The 16,708-nt window shown below is 37.5% G+C and overlaps 1 protein-coding gene across 4 annotated transcripts in view; it reads left to right on the forward strand.

The window, feature by feature from the left end:
* Nucleotides 1-1,554: 1,554 nt before the first annotated feature.
* LOC131063761 (uncharacterized) overlaps nucleotides 1,555-16,708 on the forward strand; it is a 131,044-nt gene continuing 115,890 nt past the window's right edge. For 2 of the 4 annotated variants that reach the window (XM_057997672.2, XM_057997674.2), the window contains exon 1: nucleotides 1,556-2,851. In XM_057997672.2, the coding sequence (XP_057853655.2) occupies nucleotides 2,556-2,851 (296 nt within the window). In that variant the 5' untranslated portion in view covers nucleotides 1,556-2,555. Of the gene's footprint in view, nucleotides 2,852-16,708 lie in introns of all 4 variants that reach the window. The other 2 variants (XM_057997671.2, XM_057997670.2) reach the window with 2 other exon arrangements.

Consider the following 16,708-nt stretch of genomic DNA (forward strand, 5'->3'; position numbering starts at 1 on the left):
AGCCAAGGGATTATTTATAAAAGAATGCAAGTCTTATGCAAAAGGAAAGCCATTAAAACAAAGGTTAAATTGAATTTTGGTGACACATCTAGGGGAAACCTAGGTGCCTTGGGTGCAAGATATATTTTTGAGAACCATGTTGGAGTTGTTATTGGGATAGTACTGAAAATTTGTCTATTGACACTAATAATGAAGCTAACTTTCAAGTGGTGTTATACACCATTCAAGAAGGAATCAAACTAGGACTAAATAAATTAGTCATCGAGGGAAACTCATTGATAAGAATTAATGCTATTCATAGCGGAATGAGCTTGAACGGGAAATTAAACAATATACTATAGTGTTATTAGGAATTATTGGATTCTTTTGATGCCTTCCATGTGCAACACATGTAGAGAGAATAAAATAGAAAGGTGAATAAGTATGCGAATGTGGTGGCCGATATGGAAGGCAAGTTGGTAGATGTCAAATTGGAAAGTGTGCAAGAAGATTATCATAAAGATTCTCACTTTTTTGGCATTATCATACATTAAAATAATGTGAATGGCATATGAGTTTTTGGACTTGTTGCTTGTAAGAATTGTAAGAGGGTACACAATTAATACTTGAAAAATGATGAGTGCCGATAGGTGTGAGCAAAAATTCATTGGAATTGGTTGGAGAGTCTTTACAAATGAAAAAATGGATTTGACTATGTGTCTCATAGCAAAAAAGAGCAAATATCTTTTATAGGATAGATATTCGAGCTTCAATTGAAGGAGGAGTTTAAAACTAAGTGTGCAATGGTGTTGTGGGTTGTGCAAATGACGATTGGAAAAATATTCACATCTTCAACTCATTGACATAGGGTGAACATAAATATAGCATCAATGTTGTATTGGTAATGTTGGATTTGGGTGAACCAAAAGATTACATTAGGGTGGTGGCTAATATGTTAATCAAGCTGAGTTGGCGTGGAGGCCTAAAGAAAGTGGTGGATGATGTTGTGTTGGGTCTTGATTTGGGCACTTGGCCCTCTATTTTTACCCACACTATAATAGACCATGGGTGCCCTTCGTCATCAATGTAGTGGGTGAAAAACAATTCAAATGTAAACACAATGCAATGTGAGGTTTGATTGATGGTGATTGATGGTGTCTCAAATGTAGAAGAGAAGGATTGATCATTTACTACATAATCCAATGCTACTGTCATTTTAGACTAATTAATTTTGGTTAAAAATAACATTTTTATGGGATATAACTATTTTATAAAAAACTAAAAAGTTTATTGATAATAGAAACAAATAAATGAATAAATAAACGAAATATTTTAATAACATCCAAAACCCAAAATTAGCACACATCCCAAAAACAGAGCATCAAATTAACACACAAATGAGTTGCTAAATAGTGGATTTTCTTGATATGGAAAAGTCCGGAAAAGACCCGAGCGACAGTATATCTTTCCCGACTAATATCTAACATACAAATAGATCGTAGCCGTCCAATATAATAAATTACATCGTAGCCGTCCGATTCACTTTTGTGAATTTTTTGTCGTTCTTTAAAACTGAAGAAGGCCCAAAGAACAAAAAATGCCGTAGCCCTGGAATTTGATATGATCAGCCTTGGGAGTCGAACCATGGACCTGATTGAAAGCAAACGTACATTTCAGTTTATATCTGAATTCTTCAGGGCAGAAATTGCTCAGAGGAATGATGACGAATACGATTACAGTTAACTGAGATTTTCTGTGGTTTAATAGAAGCAAGCTATCAAGAATATCTTGATCCATAGGACAATTCCACTCTCCGAAAAATTACAAGTAAAATTGTAAAGAAATTTCTGAGCGAAGACCGTCATTTGTGTTTTTATGTGCATTTTATTCGTAAATAATTCTTTTGGAGTTTATGTTTAGAAATTGAAAGTATTTTGTTTTTCAGTGTGTTTTTAGAGTTCAATATTTGCTTGAGAGAGGTCGCAATCGTTTTAAAAATATGCATTTGTGTAGCAGAAGGATTCGGTTTGGTCTTTTTGCGTGGATTTGCGTTTACAAGTAAATGACTTCGAGTTCACGCAATTGAGTTCGAAATTGTCTGTAATATACTGTTTAGGTGTGTTTAGGAGTTAATCTTCCATGCTTGCAATGGCTTTTGATGATATTAATTTTGGTTTTAGGGATGGTAAGGTCAGTCTAGAGCTGTAACTTTTGGCAACGTTATAGGTCGGGATTTTTATCTTATATTCTAATTCCACTAGAGTTACACATTTTTTCATATTTCCAGTCTCCCTTTGTTGTACAGGAGTTTCTGTCTTCTGCTGTCACGAGAAAGCTTGCAATATACTTTTTGTTTTCTTGGTTTTGGTCAAGGCTAGGCTGCGTTCATGGGACCTTGTAGGTTATGATTGTGTAGTTTATCATCAGGGGGAATTCAGGATATGTGTTTGAATTTTTTATGTTAATTTTTTGAATTAAGCCGGGATAAATTGAGTGGTGGAGAATTTGAATTGAGGGGGGTGAAATTGAGCACCGGAAATTGTGGTGGAATTGAGAAAATTTTTGGTGCTAATATAATGGGCAATGTGACATCTAATGTGGCTGCAAGATTTGCATTTTTCCCTCCCAAACCACCTACTTATCAGGTGTATGAGGATGGCAACAGATTTTACATTACTGGGAGTCCTCCTGTTAACAATATGGATGTTACTGTGCTGGATACTAAAGTAGGGAATAAAATAGTGGCAACTTATTGGCGTCATCCTTATGCTCACTTCACATTGCTTTATTCCCATGGCAATGCTGCTGATTTGGGTCAGATGTACGATCTTTTTATGGAGCTCAGAGCACATTTACGAGTCAATGTAATGAGGTAGGCGTGTGCATAGGCATTTTCTATCCTCCTTAATTACTAGGGAAAAAAAAGGATAACCTTTTATAATTTTTTAAATGTGTGTTAAAATGTGCTTATTTAAAGAAGATTGGACTCGGTAACTAATCCTGATTCGTCAGACCAAATTTATTTTTGGAATTTCGCAACTCAAAAGCAGAAAACTTGGATGGTAAAAAATAAAACTAAGACATGTTATTCCGTTAGACAAAACCTGAATACAGATATGCACACACTTTGATATTTCAAACTTAAATGAGATTATATCTTAAACTGTAATTATGGGCTCTCTTTCTCCCCGATTTTTGTTTGAGGATATTTTCATTTTGCATGTTCTATACAGAAAAAAGGATATTTTGTTTCCTCATAGAAACATCCAACATTGGTTATTTGTAGGATATTGCAAGCCTAAAACAACAGACCGGCATCAATATTAGAATGTCCTCTTCTTGATTTACCCTAGAATTTGCCCACACAATAATTATTATTGCCATTAGCTGTTTGACATGAGGAATCTGGAGCTGATCTATTACAGGTCCGATCCTTTGCTTGTCTCTGGTGTTCACAATAATCTTTGCCTGATTGGATGATTGCTGTAGATGTTCGATCCTATGGATGCTCTTTTCCAAATGATTGCTTGTTCTTCTTTGATTTACTTCCCTTTTTGTTCTGCTGTTCGATTTGAAATGATACCTTCCTTCTTCTTAAACACCCTTCTATTTCGCTGAGGTTGTGTCTCTTAGGCGGTTACCATTCTTTCCAAACAATGGTGTCTCATGCATGTGCCCCTTACTAATTAATTCTTAACATAAGGATCGCTACCTTGACTCAAATTGTTATTTCTTAATTAATTCGCTACCTTATGATCGCTGCTTTAACTTAATTGCTTTCTGGTCATAATCGCTGTCAATTGGAATATGGTCACTGTCCTGAGTATGCTGATTTCTGTCTCAAATATTTATACTACCTAGGCGGGTGCATTACAGTCCGCCCTTCCCAAAATTTGCTTGTCCTCAAGCAAAGTTACTATTTATTAAATAAAAAATAGAAATATGATGATAGGAATATGTTGACAGTAATCATTGAAAACATATCAGGTATGAACCAAACATGGATCATACACATAAAAACACAAAGAATACACATGAATATATGCAGACACGAAGCATACACACAACTACACATATTGCTAGATCCCTTCTTATTGACTAGAATGCACCCATTGATTTGTTTTTACCTTGAAGGCAGGCAGGATCAAGAAGAAAGAAAGAAGTGTTTTGATTTGCAATAGGCAAGTGCATCAAAGGTTTTGGAGGAGGAAGCATGATAAGGTCTGCCCAAAACCATCCCCGCACTAAGCCCAAGAGCGGACACTTACCCTCTTGGTTTTAGTGGCAGGCACATTGGACATCCACTCGAGGTGGTCTACCTAGTGGGGTGTTCGTATCTGCTTTCCCTATTCACTCTTCATCCTTTTAAGTCAATAGTCAATCATCGAGGGGTAGGAAGAGGGCCTAACCCCGCCTTACTACTCCCATGAGCTGGGAAGGGGGCTTAACCCCACCTTGCTGTTCATAAGTCATTTAGAGCCAAAAAGTGGGCCTAACCCCATCTTGTTGTTCATAAGCCTTCTAGAGCCAGAAAGTGGGTCTAACCTCATCTTGCTGCTCATAAGCCATTTAGAGCCAGAAAGTGGGCTTAACCCCATCTTGCTACTCATAAGCCATTTAGAGTTAGAAAGTGGGCCTAACCACATCTTTCTGTCTATAACCCATTTAAAGCCAAAAGGTGGGCCTAACCCTATCTTGCTGCACATAAGCCATTTAGAGTTAGAAAGTGAGCCTAACCCCATCTTACTACTCATAAGCCATTTAGAGTCAAAAAGTGGGCTTGACCCCATCTTGCTACTCCCACGTGCTTATTAAATTTTCTCCAATATGCTTCAATCCTTTGCTTAATACGTCTCATAGATCTTGAGGATATAAGGGTGTTGTAGTTACTAGATTGACTCCTCCACAAAGCTCCACTTGTTTATTGTCCTTTCTTCTTTTGATTGGATGCCTCTAAGATCTTCCTCATCGTGCATTGTTTTCTTACTTGGATTTCATTTTGCTTCTTCATCAGACATTGCCTCTATATTATGTATTTGGTTTACACATGTGTCTTGGCCTCCTCTCTTCCTTGCATTTGAAGCACACCTTTCTCTTTTGGGTCTTCTTGTCGGCTTTTAAGTTTTTCTTGTTTACAATCGTGTCCATGCTCTCATTTTCTCTTACATTGGAAACAAAGTTCTTTGTTTATGAGCTCCTCTCTTTCATTGTAAGATAGAAGGGATAAGGTTGTTTCTTTGTATGGTATTTGTCCTTTGTAGGTGTAATGTCCAAATTTAGTGCTTTTTGGATTGCATCGTCAAGAGATGTAGGATCGAGGGCACTTACTAAGCCACAAATAGTTTCTTTTAATCTCTCGACAAATAAGTAGGCAAGTCTACTTTGAGATACTTCGGGTACCATAACTAAAAGGTTTTGGAATTTAGTGTCATACTCTTCTACGGTTCCATGTTACCTTATTTGAGTTAGCTCCTTAAAGTAACACTCTAGGTGTTTTTGATCAAACCTTTGTGAAGCAGTCACCGGTAAGGAGGGACCTCAAAGAGATCAATCCGGACCGGTCAGCACAACAGAAACACATAGATATGATGGAGGCAATGCAAAACAGGTTATTTTATTGCATGAAATTTGATTACATCCAACTGGTAACAACTAGGTTACAACATACCGACACACATGCTTGGTAGAATAGGTCACAACCGGGACCTTGAATTGAAAGATCTATCTTCTATGCACAATCTAGATGTCTAATTCTCTGACTTTTCTTGATTACATTCTAAAGCATAATTACAAATATATATATCGATCCAAAGGACCCGGTCGGCCCAAAAGGGATCAAAACCCAAAGAATAAGACCTAACATGAAATTAACAAAGGTCAGCCTCCGCCAAGAGATTCCTCCGGAAAATCCGAAGGATGAAATGTAGAAGGTTGGCCACACGCCAAGAAACATCGAGATCAACGTTCAAGGCTCCACAAGCTTCAGAATGGGTTCCGGTAGATCACCATAATAGGTCTCAGGCAACCGGTAACAAAGGAACAACCGGTAACAATAAACTGTCAAGGAAACCGGTAGCGATATCTTGCTGGAAAGTGATCCAAATGCGATGCGGTCTGAGAGCAAGAAGGATGATCAAGTCTTCAAGTAGAATCCAACTCCACAAGATCTGGTGAGCCAAAACCGGGACACACGGAAAGGAAATCTGAAACTGCAAACAGAAAACAAAACAAAAAGGAAAATGTTTTTGGTTGATGCAAGATTGCTGTGAACCGGGGATGCTCCTGCATCACTTTGGACAAGTTTTTGAGTGGAATTCATCATATGTTGTTATATGTTGGTGGCCTTGGGTAATAAAGCTATGATGCCACCAATCATGGACTGTTCCTTCTAAGTGGAGTATGGCAAAATTTACAGCATCTTCCTTTGTCATGGGACTACGTGAGAGGTAGGTGTCTATCTTTTGGACCCTTGAATGTGTCGTGACTTTCCCAGATCCATCAAAATTAGAAAGGGTTATTTTACTTATCCTTTGTTTCAAATCTTTGTTGGGTTGTTTTCTTTCCCTACTAGAGATAGTTGCACTTTAGCATTACAGTAATCCCTAAAAGAGACATTCTCCTGAATTTGGGATTAAGTCTTGAGTATGCTTCTACAATTTCATCAATATTATCCATGGTTGGAATATTTGCTTCTTCCTCTTCTATGTGTTCTTCCCTAGGTAGGAAGGGAGGTCTTGTTGGCCTAGGGTTTGATACCCTTTGTGACATGTTATTTTTGGAGTGGTTGGAGTTGGTATCCCTCCCATTGGTTTGGCTGGGTTGAAAATTATTGCTACTCATATTTTGAATGGCTTGGAGGAGAAGTTGGGTTGTTCTTTCATTTCTCTCATTTTGTTCCATGAGAGCTTGAGTGGTTTGCTCCATGAAGGTCCTCAATTTGTGCCCATTTGTTCGCCCATTGTGTTGTTTGGTGTAGGATTGGCGGATGCAAAGTCCTTTGAGCCCTTTGGCTGGGTTGCATCAACTACCTAACACAGGATGGCAGGAAGGATTGCTCTGATACCAATTGTAATGCCCCCTTCTTGATTTACCCTAGAATTTGCCCACACAATAGTTATTAATGCTATTAGTTGTTTGACATGAGGAATCTGGAGCTGATCTATTACAGGTCTGATCCTTTGCTTGTCTCTGCTGTTCACAATAATCTTTGTCTGATTGGATGACTGCTGTAGATGTTCAATCCTATGGATGCTCTTCTCCAAATGATTGCTTGTTCTTCTTCGATTACTTCCATTTTTGTTCTTCTATTTGACGCCTTTGGAATGATCCCTTCCTTCTTAAATACCCTTCCATTTCGCTGAAAGGTTGTGTCTCTTAGGCGGCTACCATTCTTTTCAAAGAATGGTGTCTCTTCCATGTGCCCCTGACTAATTAATTCTAAACAATACAGGATAGCTGCCTTGACTCAATTCTTATTTCTTAATTAATTTGCTACCTTATGATCACCGCTTTAACCTAATTGCTTTCTGGGCATAGTCGCTGTCAATTAGAATATAGTTGCTGTCTTGAGTATGCTGATTTCTCTCTCAAATATTCACACTACCTAGGTGGGGGCATAAAGTTTTCACAGTTTATTAGATTGAGATTAAGGGCTTTTTGAAGATCTCTTTTTTTAACATCAATATTTTGGATTACATTCTGTTTCTTCCTGAGCATTTTCAAGGGGCTACTTTTACAATTCTGCTATCATTTGCTATCATCTTGATGATGGATCATGGAGTGCAATCCCCAAACTTTGATGTAAACAAAAAGTGCAATTTCTCCAGAAGTTCTTACTTCTAAACTAGAATTAAATATTATAACTAAGCCATATTAAATCTGTGGTACAACTGGCCTAGTGACAATTGAGGGTGATATTGGCCATTGAACAGGCCCTGAAATGCAATGTTACTAGCAGATAGATAAACACTGCAATGCAAACAAAATTGTATACATATGTTAGTATGAGCTGAATCAATTTTCTTGAGATAATATCTAGTATATACTATGTATTTCAGCTCAGTATACCTTATTTTAAAAGGCTCCAAACCCACCAAAAGGCCAAGTGGCTTACCCAAAGAAAGACAACCTTATTTATTAAATTGATGGAGATAAAATGGCTGGATGGCTGGACAATGCCTAAAGTAAATCAGATTTTTTTCTGAACTCATATACATTTAACTTTTCTCAGTCAAAGTGCTTATGGAATGAAAAGATCTAAGTTCTAACAGTTAACAGCAAATACGAAGGCTTCTGTGAAACTGAATATTAGCGTATTCCCCAAATAAAACAGCATTTCTAATTCCCATCAAGCTTATGAAAATCTACAAGTGATTTTCAATCCTCCTCTTTCTAACACAGGTGCCAACAGAAACAGCCCACGATACTGAATATGCATTATTTATCCTCTCTCATGCACTCAGAAACTTACAATAATTATATCATACTCCTAATTTAGGGTCTTGCGGGCCAAGAAGCCCCATCAAGTTCACAAACTTCTCACATTCTGGTTCAAAGCAAAAAATGAGAAACCTAAAAGGAATACGGTAAATTGAAAGCCCTTCCACATCTTGCTTCTCTGTCATGATCCAAACAGACATTGCTATTTTCTCTCAACATTGCATTACCTCTATTTGTTTTTCATATCTGCTTTGTACACAAAATAAGATAAACATCAAAGAGCCCTTGGTTTGCTGGTGAAATTGAATGGTTCTGAATGAGCCTACCAAGGATCAAGTCTTGCTGAATGCAAGGCCCTCGACATCATAAGGGATGAATCGTGCCTCAAGTGACTTTGGTGGAATGGATAACCTTCAGTCCTTGACTCTTAGTAAAGAGGTTTCAGCTTAGACTTGTGCTTCCAAATCAGGCTGCAAAAACTATCTGGGTTTGACATAAAGCCTTCCATCTTAAAACGAAGAATAAACAGGAAAATGGATTGCAAAAGAAGAAACTAAATATGCAAGTTCTCTTCCACCAAAATCCTGGATGGAGAAACAAGGATGCGATTTATAATAAAATCAGAAGCAGGTCTACATGGCCCAGCACTGTTATCAATGCCAGTATAGATTCAGCACCTGCTTGTCCTTAATGGGAACTCTTAAAAAATGCATATCATATAGATTAATTTTTGAGGGTTATATGAATATCCAAGTTTGAAGTTAAAGCCTCTTTGGCTTCTTTTTAATCGTTATCTGAGGATTCAACTTTGATCAGTTCTTAATCTTGAGGGTTCTCCCTCATATGGTGTGAAGAGCTTCATCAGGTAGTCAAGAAAAAATAAGTCAAAGCAGCATGCCAACAGAATTATTATTTCCTGAAGGGATCTCATTCGGACAAGAATCCTGAAGAGTTAACTGTAGATTTCTCTATGTCAATTTGATAAGGATTCCTCCAGATCATTGTGGTACTGGTGCAATAAATAGTTACCTCCTGCTTCAAAAAGGATTCCTGTAATAGATAGATTTGCACCAGCTTCAAAAATATTCTTTTTCTCAAAGGTTCCTCTTGGGTTAGGCATCATTTCTCTAATGACTTTCCTCAAGTCGGTCCTTCTAGCTCCTTCAAGTCTTGAGTACATTCAAACATATTGCGAACCTATATGCTGAGTTTAGTTTTCTGGATCCTATTATTGGTGAAATAGGTAATATCCAGTTCCATCTCTTTAACAGTCACATTGGATGCTCTCTTTCTTTTCTCAATTTCAGGGTGATAGACAAAAAATATGTTCCCTTTGGCCTTCACTTTGTCATCCCCACTACTACCTCCCTTTGGCATATCTCCTTCACTACCTGCTGAAGATGCCATTTGAAACAAATACAGCTAGGGTACTGGAGAGTGAATACTTAGAAATAGAGTGGTATGAGTAGAAGAAGGATTGAGACTAATAAACGGATTCCTTGCTTGAAACCTACCACAAACCTTTCTCAACAGGTGCTAACCTTTCACAATACTTCTCATTCAATGAGCATAATGAATAGGAATCAGGCCGGACGCATCCTTCATAATTTTTTTCTACTCTCCTAGTCATCAGAATTCCATAAAGCTTCAGAAATTTCATCATATGCAGAAAAGTATGATGCTTGATTTTTTCCTACATTAATTGTTCCAATATCTACATACTGAGAAAAGGTTAACTGGAGAAAGAGGAGAAAGAGGGAAGCAGAAGTGGCAGGTTGCATATGTGCTGAAGGCAGATATACAGCCCTCTACACCCTTATACATTCATTTCTTTCCTTCCAGGAAAAAGTTAATCAGCTTATCATCCTATACAATGATCTTCTTGAAGAAAAATCCAACCAAATAGGTTGAAGGTCCTGAAGAGCTTAAATCTTTACAAATTTGTGCATGTTCACAACAGGTAAGGGAGAACTGAAGGTCACTTTATTCCACTTCTGAAATCCAAGAAGCTTCTCATGAGTGTTTCTCTGAGTTTTGGGGCCAGGGGGATTTGGGGGTGTGGTTTTGGGAATGACATTTTTTTGGCTTTTGGGGCCAGTAGGGGCCGGGGCTCAGTGGTGGGTAGCAATTAAAAATTCTATAAAAAATAATATTTGAAAAAGTCAGTTCAAAAAATAGTAAAAGATGCTAAATTTGTACAAAGTGCTGAAGGTTACATTGACAATTTGACAACTAAATGATTCAGTGATCAACAATAAGCATTTGTAGTATAATATTAATATTCAACAAGTTCAAGATATGAAGTACAAATTACACACAAAATACAAGGCTAATCTAATTCATTTTTTGCTGTAAATGCCATGGAATACTCCCCATAAATGGAATTGCTAGACTTGTTTAGTTGTGCAATGGGAACCTAACTAAACCCTTTGTGTCCAATGTGATCGTCATCAATCTGCATTGGCTCCTTAGGATATATATCCTACCCTATTGCTAGACTCATATGCACACAGTCATAGCCGCAAGCTTCTTCAGTTTCTTAGAGTTAAGCTTGTTTGTCTTGATAGAGAAAATAGAGCTATATGTAGATTATTTCCTCTTAACAGCAGATAAACTACAAAATTGTTGTAAGAAATGAATGGTCTCTGTGTGTATCAATGATGGAGACCTATACAAATGCCACCAATTCATTGAGTTCTTCTATGTCAGATGTGAACACTAAAAAGTTAAAACAGTAAGAAACAAATATCAAAAAGTGAATCCTATCCTATAAAAAGCATGCACCTCAGATTAGAGCAAAAGAAATGCAAATAATAACAAAAAGCATGAAACCTCTTACAATTTAAACCTTTGATGACCTAGGTGTTGTGCTCCAACTCCAGGTGATGGTTGATTGTTGAATCAGAGTGTGGTTGCCCAATTGTGTAGCATACCTTATTGCATCCAATCTTTTTCCTTAAAAATGGCTTAAGGATTGCTTGATTTATAGATTTGATGATGATAAATGGAGGGCTGTGACTGATTTTGGATGGATGGATATGACTGCTAGAGAGAATATCCGAATTTGAATTTGAGAGGGAGAAGGGATTTAATGCTAGTGGTTGGTGGATGGAGGGTTATGAATGATTTCATGTAAGATGCCTCCTTACTGACCTCTGATTTTTGTTTTAAACAGTTTGTTTGCAAGCTGTTCATTAATTTGGTTTGTTCTAAGTTTACAGTTGCTTGTTTGTTGAGTTTGTAGTTGTTTGGACAAGGTATAGATAGTATTGGCAAACACAGTACAACACAGAATTTATCTATATTGCAACTTCACAACATTCATGAACCAAATATATATATAATGTTTATTCAACACCATGATTCTAAAACTGAAACAGTGAATAATGTTCTGATTTCTCAATTAAGAACAACAACAACAAGGGTCTGCACACCAAATCGCTGCTCTGGAATACAATATTGATCACTGTTTATAACAGCAGCTTCACTCACATAAAACCCTTCCTCTTGGCCACGTACAGCAATGCCTACTGCCAGTACGGCCTCCTAGCTCCTGGTACAGCACTCCCAGTGCAGGAACGGCAGTCTGAAGTCTTCTACAGCCTTGTGCGACTCAGTTCTTATGCACTTTGGACAGCTTCAGCACCACATTAATAACACCATTCACCATTCGCTGCTCAAGGTTTGTTATTGTTTACTGGGCACATTTCCAGCATTCACAAGTCCTTGTCTCTCACACTTAGAAGACAATCATTTTATCAATGATTGATAATGCTCAAATAGAAGTCAACTATCAGAATACTGCTTACAAATAATGTAGAAGGAGATGCAATAGAATGAATCTGCACACCCAAATGTTCACAGCTGAACATAAATGATCCACTCAGAAAATCAGATACAAGGTCCCAGCAGAAGACCATTCAAAGAATATCGATCACCATCTTATAATGACCCATGGCACACGAATAAATAATATGCTTCAAACCCGTTAACTCCTCAAGAAGAAGGTGGAAGATAAATAAAAAAGAACAGTGTTAGTTACACACTGACACACACAATGAGTTGGTGAACTTAAATAAAGGAACCGAATTCCAGAAAATACAAGTCGGTGGCAGCTATAAAGAATACAAACCAAGAAGAAGGAATGGAACCATCTCCAGCTGTAGAAGAAGGAACTCAAATAGGAGGAGCACGGCAGCATGATATCTACTGAAGTTATAATCTTTAACAAATCTCAGCTGATAGTTTCACAGCCTCAAAATTGCTTAACCTATGAGAGTTTCTGTTCCCAAAGGCTAAAAAATGGCAGAAACCCAAACTGGTTCCTTCTCCATACAAGAACTCCAAATCAAATATAAAATCCTGGATGATTAGAAGCTTAACTTGACCTCCTTTTATACTTTTTCTCCAACCTTTCAAGAAGCTTCTAGAAATAATATTATTTTAACTTAAGTGACTTTTATGATATTATATTAACTTAAGTCACTTTATTAAATTAATTAAATATAAAGTCACTTTTTTTAATTTTTATTTATTTGATAACTTTATAAATAATTAACTTAATACTTTTAATTAAAATAATCAATTAAGCTATCCTTTAAGAAATATCATTAATTGGGACAACTTAATTAATTAAATTATTCAGCCTCAAAAAATGGGGACATTACACCGATCCCTTAAATGTCTTGGTTAGCCCACAAGATCATCTAAGAATAGTCTAACGTCAAATCATAGGTTAATTGGCTAGAAAGGGGACATAACATTTGATTAGAATGGTTGGGATTATAAATTATTTCGAATTTGGGTCAAATGTGGTTGGAGATGAATGGCTAGGATTAGTTTTGTTGATGTGATGGTTAGGATTGAATGTTGACTTTATTTCGAAATGATGATTTGTATTTCTTTTAATTTTAAATTGTGAATGTGACACGATTGTCCCATTGATGGGGGATTAGAATAGGTTTGGGGATCTATGCTAATTAATCACATAATTAGATTATTTATTCAATTAGGCAAAATGGATGTAGGATGTTAGTTTAATTAAATAAATATGATTTATTTAATTAATATGCTTAGTTTAATTAAATAAATATGATTTATTTAATTAATATGTGGTGAGAGAGAGAATATTAGAGGATTGTCCTAGTTAATTAAATAAATAATATATTTAATTAATTATTGTTGAGACGATGTGAGTGTGGTCATGATGGGGTCTAGAATGGTGTCAAAAGTGGTGAAAGTGATGTTGTTAGGATGTGGTTGATTTTAGGTGTCTACACTAAAGTTCTTTATCTTTTTGTGCTAGACTTATGTAACTCTGAGTTTTACTAATTTTGTCTACAGTGTTTGATGTATGTTGCTTTCTTTGCATTTGACATCTTCTCAATGTTCTTCATGAAACCTCTCTTCATCGCCTCCTCATCTATGAGAGAATTCTGTAATGTCCCTATTTTTTAGGTTCTCTAGCAGTTCTTTTGTCACTTCTTTCTGGGTTTGTGTCAACTTGTTGAAAGGAGTAATTTGATGTTACCCATGAGCTTAGATGGTTTAGAGGAGTCTGTTAAGTTTTCTGATCAGATTAGGTAACACAATAATGCACAGATATTACCCTGGGAAAACCTCCCTCTTAAAGGTGAAAAACCCAGCAATTAAATATGACTTTAATATTTCAAATGTGTGAAGAGATTTTACAAAGGATTTGGCTTCACTCTTGAAGCTATATATATTAATAATATAATATGTGAAATATCTGATCTACAATAAGGAATAGGTATTCCTTTGTTGATCCTCAACCTGTTGCAGATTGTCTTCTTCAATCATACACTATCAACGAACTATTATATATGTCTTCAATCTGCTATGCAATCTCCATGAGGTGTATGCCGAGTGATATACAATTTCCACGAACTATCTGCTATGAATAATCTAATAATCACCGACTATCTGCTTTCTATACATTGGATAAGAATACAAACCTTCATAAATATACCCGATTGAGAGAGTTTTCAACCATCGCAACTCTTCAAATGTTGGTTTCCAATCACACGTTTTGCATTTGTTAAGTTTAATTACACATCGGTTTATTAATCACGACTCCTGAGGTTGACAGGATTTATGTGACTCTATATATTTAATGAATATGCAAATCGTGTTTTACTTTAATCATTTTATATTCAACTATTTAATTTGTCTAAAGCCGATAGGCCAATTAGGCCAATTAGTTATGTCGTTTAGTTAAGAAGGATATCGATCGAAGCTATTTCATCAACACTCCCTCTTAGCTTAGGGATGAATCCTTCTTGATGACTGAGTCACATAGTCACATTCATCATGGCTACTCTCAGAAAGTAAGTATGCACAAGTGCAGGACCATGACATCCACCATACCTACTCGCAGAGTGTGGATCCACCATGCCTAGTCGCAGAGAGTGGAACAAGGGCTGGAACCTCAAACTTCTCTCATAGAGAAGAATGCACAACAAGGGTTGATACCTCAAACTTCTCTCACAAAGAAGAATGCACGACAAGGGCTGATACCTCAAACTTCTCTCACAGAGAAAAATGCACGACAAGGGCTGATACCTCAAACTTCTCTCACAAAGAAGAATGCATGACAAGGGCTATTACCTCAAACTTCTCTCACAGAGAAGAATGCATGACAAGGGCTTGCACCTCAAACTTCTCTCACAGAGAAGAATGCATAATAATACATATTAGGTAATTACTGATGTTGAGACTCCCTCTCAACAAGAGCTTCATTTTCCACGCACCTCAAACTTCTCTCACAGAGAAGAATGCATAATAATACATATCAGGTAATTACTGATGTTGAGACTCCCTCTCAACAAGAGATTCATTTTCCACAATTCCAAGCTTGTCTCGAAAATGCACAAATTTCACTTTCGCAAGAGGCTTGGTGAAAATGTCAGTTGTTTGTTCCTCAATACAAATGTATCTCAACTGAACAACATTCCTTTGTACCATATCTCTGATATAGTGGTACTGAATCTCTACATGTTTCGTTCTGTCATGAAATACTGGATTGACTGAAAGCTTTACACAGCTTTGGTTATCACAATGTATGATGGTAGGCTCCAATGATTGACCAAACATTCCTGCAAGGAGATTACGAAGCCACACTGCTTCGCGAGTTGCTACACATGCTGCAATGTATTCTGCCTCTGCAGTGCTTGGAGCTACTGAAGATTGCTTCCTGCTACACCAGGAAATCATAGCAAATCCCAAACTAAAGCAACAACCAGAAGTGCTCTTCCGATCAGTAACACTCCCTGCCCAATCAAAATCAGAATATCCTTCAAGAATCAGGTCCATACTGGAAGAGTATTTCAAGCCATATCCAACTATGCCACACAAGTATCTCAAGATATGCTTGACTGCAACTAGATGTATCTGTCTAGGTTCACTCATGAACTCACTAAGTGCACTCACCGCATAACAAATATTTGGTCTAGTGTTAACTAAATACATCAGGGACCCAATTAATTGCCTGTACATAGTGTTTACCTCACTGGGTAAACAGGAAGAATACAGAAACTGAACAGCAATGCACAATGCAATTACAAAGGAAGTACCAGAATAAGCTTTCCATTAATGTCAAAAGATGTTCATATTATAATCTGTCGTCAATATTACATCCCCTCCAACACCCGGAGGTGGTACAATATATGATAGCCGAAGGGGTGCGACACAACTGTCGCGACTCCAACTACCTACCCGTCGGCTAACTGACTATCAATAATCAACATTACTAAACATACATATTTTCCGATAACATCATCCCCCCCAAAAAAGAAGAAGTCTCCGACGACTAACAACAAAATGGAGACAATGCATATATACACCCAAACAAAGTCAAGGAGGGTGCTAAGGAAGCGTCCTTGAAGTCGAAGGCTGGGATGCTGGTGTCTGGGCCGCCAGGCGGGCGCGGAGGTCATAAACCTGCTGAGTGCGTGCTGCCACATCCCGCTCCGCCACCAACACCTTCTCTAAAGCCGTCTTCACCATATGCGCAGCTTCCAGCAACTCCTTCTCCTTGGTATCCGCGGACTCTGTCATACCGACCAACTGAGTCTGCAACAAACCCCGCTCTGCAGTAACAGCATCCAACTCCTGTTGCACAAGGCTCCGCGCACTCTGCTCCTCCAACAGGCGGATGTCAACCGCAACCTTCTCTGCACGGGGTGTCTCAAGCTGTGCTAACAACTGCGTCCTCTCGGCTGCCCACGAAGCCTGCTGTCTGGCGAGATCTCTCTCTATTTCTACACGAGCA

This window comes from Cryptomeria japonica, chromosome 5 (genome assembly GCF_030272615.1).
Source record: "Cryptomeria japonica chromosome 5, Sugi_1.0, whole genome shotgun sequence".
In the NCBI taxonomy this organism is placed as follows: Eukaryota; Viridiplantae; Streptophyta; class Pinopsida; order Cupressales; family Cupressaceae; genus Cryptomeria; species Cryptomeria japonica.